The sequence below is a fragment of the Pinus tabuliformis genome, chromosome 3_2, assembly GCF_031772625.1.
Source record: "Pinus tabuliformis cultivar Carrire ecotype Pingquan chromosome 3_2, CPIR1, whole genome shotgun sequence".
In the NCBI taxonomy this organism is placed as follows: domain Eukaryota; kingdom Viridiplantae; phylum Streptophyta; class Pinopsida; order Pinales; family Pinaceae; genus Pinus; species Pinus tabuliformis.
In genome coordinates, this window is record NC_142302.1 from 106255694 (window position 1) to 106258722 (window position 3029).

General features: G+C 38.8%; 1 protein-coding gene across 1 annotated transcript; it reads left to right on the top strand.

The window, feature by feature from the left end:
* The first annotated feature begins 1328 nt into the window (after positions 1-1328).
* LOC149180063 (calcium-dependent protein kinase 2-like) lies at positions 1329-2340 on the top strand. Its single transcript, XM_089413749.1, has 2 exons — positions 1329-1878; positions 2033-2340. The coding sequence occupies exons 1-2, from the start codon at positions 1329-1331 to the stop codon at positions 2338-2340; spliced, it is 858 nt and encodes a 285-aa protein (XP_089269875.1).
* Positions 2341-3029: the final 689 nt, after the last annotated feature.

The window sequence follows — 3029 nt, forward strand, 5'->3', positions numbered from 1 at the left end:
CCAGTGATTGAGATACAGACCTCTAGTGTCCATGAAGTATGGTCCATTCCTGAAAATTAGATTTCGGTCCTCAATTGTTTCGAAGAGGAAGGTGAAGAAGCCTCTTCCACAAAACCTTATCGCTATTTTCTCCTGAACCATGGCGTTCCAGTTTCTTTCCACCCAACGCTGAACCATTCTGGGGGAAGGCCATAACCCCGTGAACTGTCCAACCAGTCCACGTTCTGCCAAGGCAACAGCGGATCTCCTTGGAAGGGTTGGGGGGAGAGGGATTTCCGGGATTTCGTCAAGCTTCTTAATAAATTTTGTGGCAGTAGGTCGGATCCTTTCAGCATTGTTCTCTGGAATGAGTGTTGCAAAAGCTTTCTCCATGTCAGCTTGTCCAGATCCTGGAGAGCCCATCGTATCCGAGTAGCTCCAACGAAGACGGAAGGGAGGGGGAATGAGCAGGAGGCCCAGCAAGAAGAGAGGAGCGGGAGGCTGCCCGCAGGGGCAGCGCGAGCTGAAAGAGGCCGGCAGAAGGCCCAGAACGCAGGGGGGGCGGGTATAGGGTGGGAAGGCACGCAGCAGAGGCTGCGGCCCGGCAGCGGGCCTGCCAAAAGCTCAGGGCGCAGGGTTTCCAGCGGCGGGGGACTCCATCGCTCCAGCGCAGACTATTTGTGATTATTAAAACACAAATAATCTTATTATTACTAAATAAAATATAATATTTTTCTCTAATTTTATGTCATAAATAAAATATTTTGATATCTATGTTAAATAACACAATTTTATATTAACTTTAAATTTATTTGAGTACTAAAATTTATAAAAGCATAAATACTCTATTTCATAAATTTTTAAAATATAAATATACAAATATACCTGTGATCTTGACCATTAATTACACAACCACCTTAAAATTTTCAATTCTCGTTATAAACTATTAATTTAACTTTATATATAAATAAATACTATGATATGTCAATTGGAATTGGAATTTATATTATATGATTTAAAACCATCAAAATAAACACTTTGTTTGCCCAATACTTATTTATAGCGATAACTTTATAACTGTATTTACATTTTGTGGATTTGATGAAGCCGACACTCAATAGAGGTGCAAGACCAGAGTTGCAAACCTAGTTGACGATGAACAATTGATTGATTAAGATGGTAATCACAAGGTCGCGTCGAAACGGATGTGACACCATGTTTGGGCAATCATAAATATCATCAACCAAAGCAAACTGCTGGACACCATTGCATTACACATCATTGCAAATAACGAATTTCCTCGAAACAAATTTACGACATTATATATTTCAGTACCAAGTGTTGGAACAATGCTGCGATCAGCAGTTGAAGCCATCCTGTCTCTATGTTACAGGAGTGATCCGGTACCCAATTATGAATGTATCAAGAACGATTTTACAGTATGCGACGACGATGTTCTTGGTGAAGGACAACATGGAGTTGTGAAGAAGTGTGTTTGCAAAAAAACAGGACGAGAATATGGTTGCAAAGCTACACTCAACAGGGAAGCTGCACAGCGCGAGATATCGTTTCTCCGCCGTCTATCAGGACATCCACGAATCCTCGACCTCGTGTCTGCATACGAAGATGAACAGTTTATTTACATCATTACGGAGTTTTGTAATGGCGGAGATTTGCGTAATGTGATCGACCAAAAGGGTTTTCGTAGTGAGAGAGAAGCCGCTAAAATTATCAAATCTGTGGTAGAGGCTGTCGAGTACGCACACGCCAACAATATTGTCCATGGAGACGTAAAATCTGAAAATATATTGCTGTCTTGGGATTTGAATAATCGCAATTCCATTCCCTCGTGGAATGTTAAGCTCGCAGATTTTGATCACGCCGAAGAATATAAAGAAGGTAACAAAAAAATATAACCTTAACCTTCAATTTTTGTGTTGTTATAACAGCGATAGCATGATATTTCAATTTAGCGGTGACAATTTAGTGTTGAGAGAAGCTTCATTAATTCTCTTAAAATCTCTGTTTGTTTTGTTGGGTTTTAACTTTTCAGGGGAGATGATCTGTAATGATCGCGTTGGCAGTCTCTATTATGCAGCGCCCGAAAAACTGAGCGGTAGTTATTCCAAAGAGGCGGATATATGGAGCGCGGGAGTGGTGCTGTATTTTATTCTATGCGGACAACTTCCATTCGATGGGGATAGTATCTATCGTGTGTGTAGAAAAATACAGGGAACATCACCAAATGTTACCTCCAGTAGATGGAAGAACGTTTCCAGCTCTGCCAAGGATCTTGTTGTGGGGATGCTGGAGAAAAACCCCCACCAACGCCTCTCTGCACAACAAATATTGAGTAAGTAACTCCTTTTAACATCTTCCGTTCACTAACTCAATTCGTTACCAGAATTTTATGAAAGGCAATCAATTATATTGATGGATCCGAGTGAGATGCTAATAACTTGTTTCTTGAACAGATCACCCCTGGATTGTGAGTATGAACGACACAAAGAAAAATGGCAATCAATGAACCACTTCACTTTGAGATATTAACCTCGGCATTCTAAAATATTCATTGAATACGACCAGCAAATAATTGTTTAAATATTAGTAACTTGATAATTCGCATAAAAATAATTATAAGAAGAAATTCAATTATAACTTTCCACGAACCATTACATCAAGTGGTTTTTAACTCATCATAAACATGTACAAACATTATGTATTTTTCATTACATAGCGGTTTCCAATTTACTATGAACCGATACAAATTTATGCAAGCTTCATTCCACACAAAACATGACTCTAACAACTCTTTCCTTAGTGACAACTAACCTTGGGAGACCTACTCATTCATGAAATTTATATTGGAGATATTGTTGTATAATTGAGTTCATGAAATTTATATTGGAGATATTGTTGTATAATTGAGTTCATGAAATTTATATTGGAGATATTGTTGTATAATTGAGGGTTTGAACTTGTAAAATATCTTCAGCATAAAGTTGATTTTCGGCCATCCATTCACATCACTGACCACATTCTAATTTTAT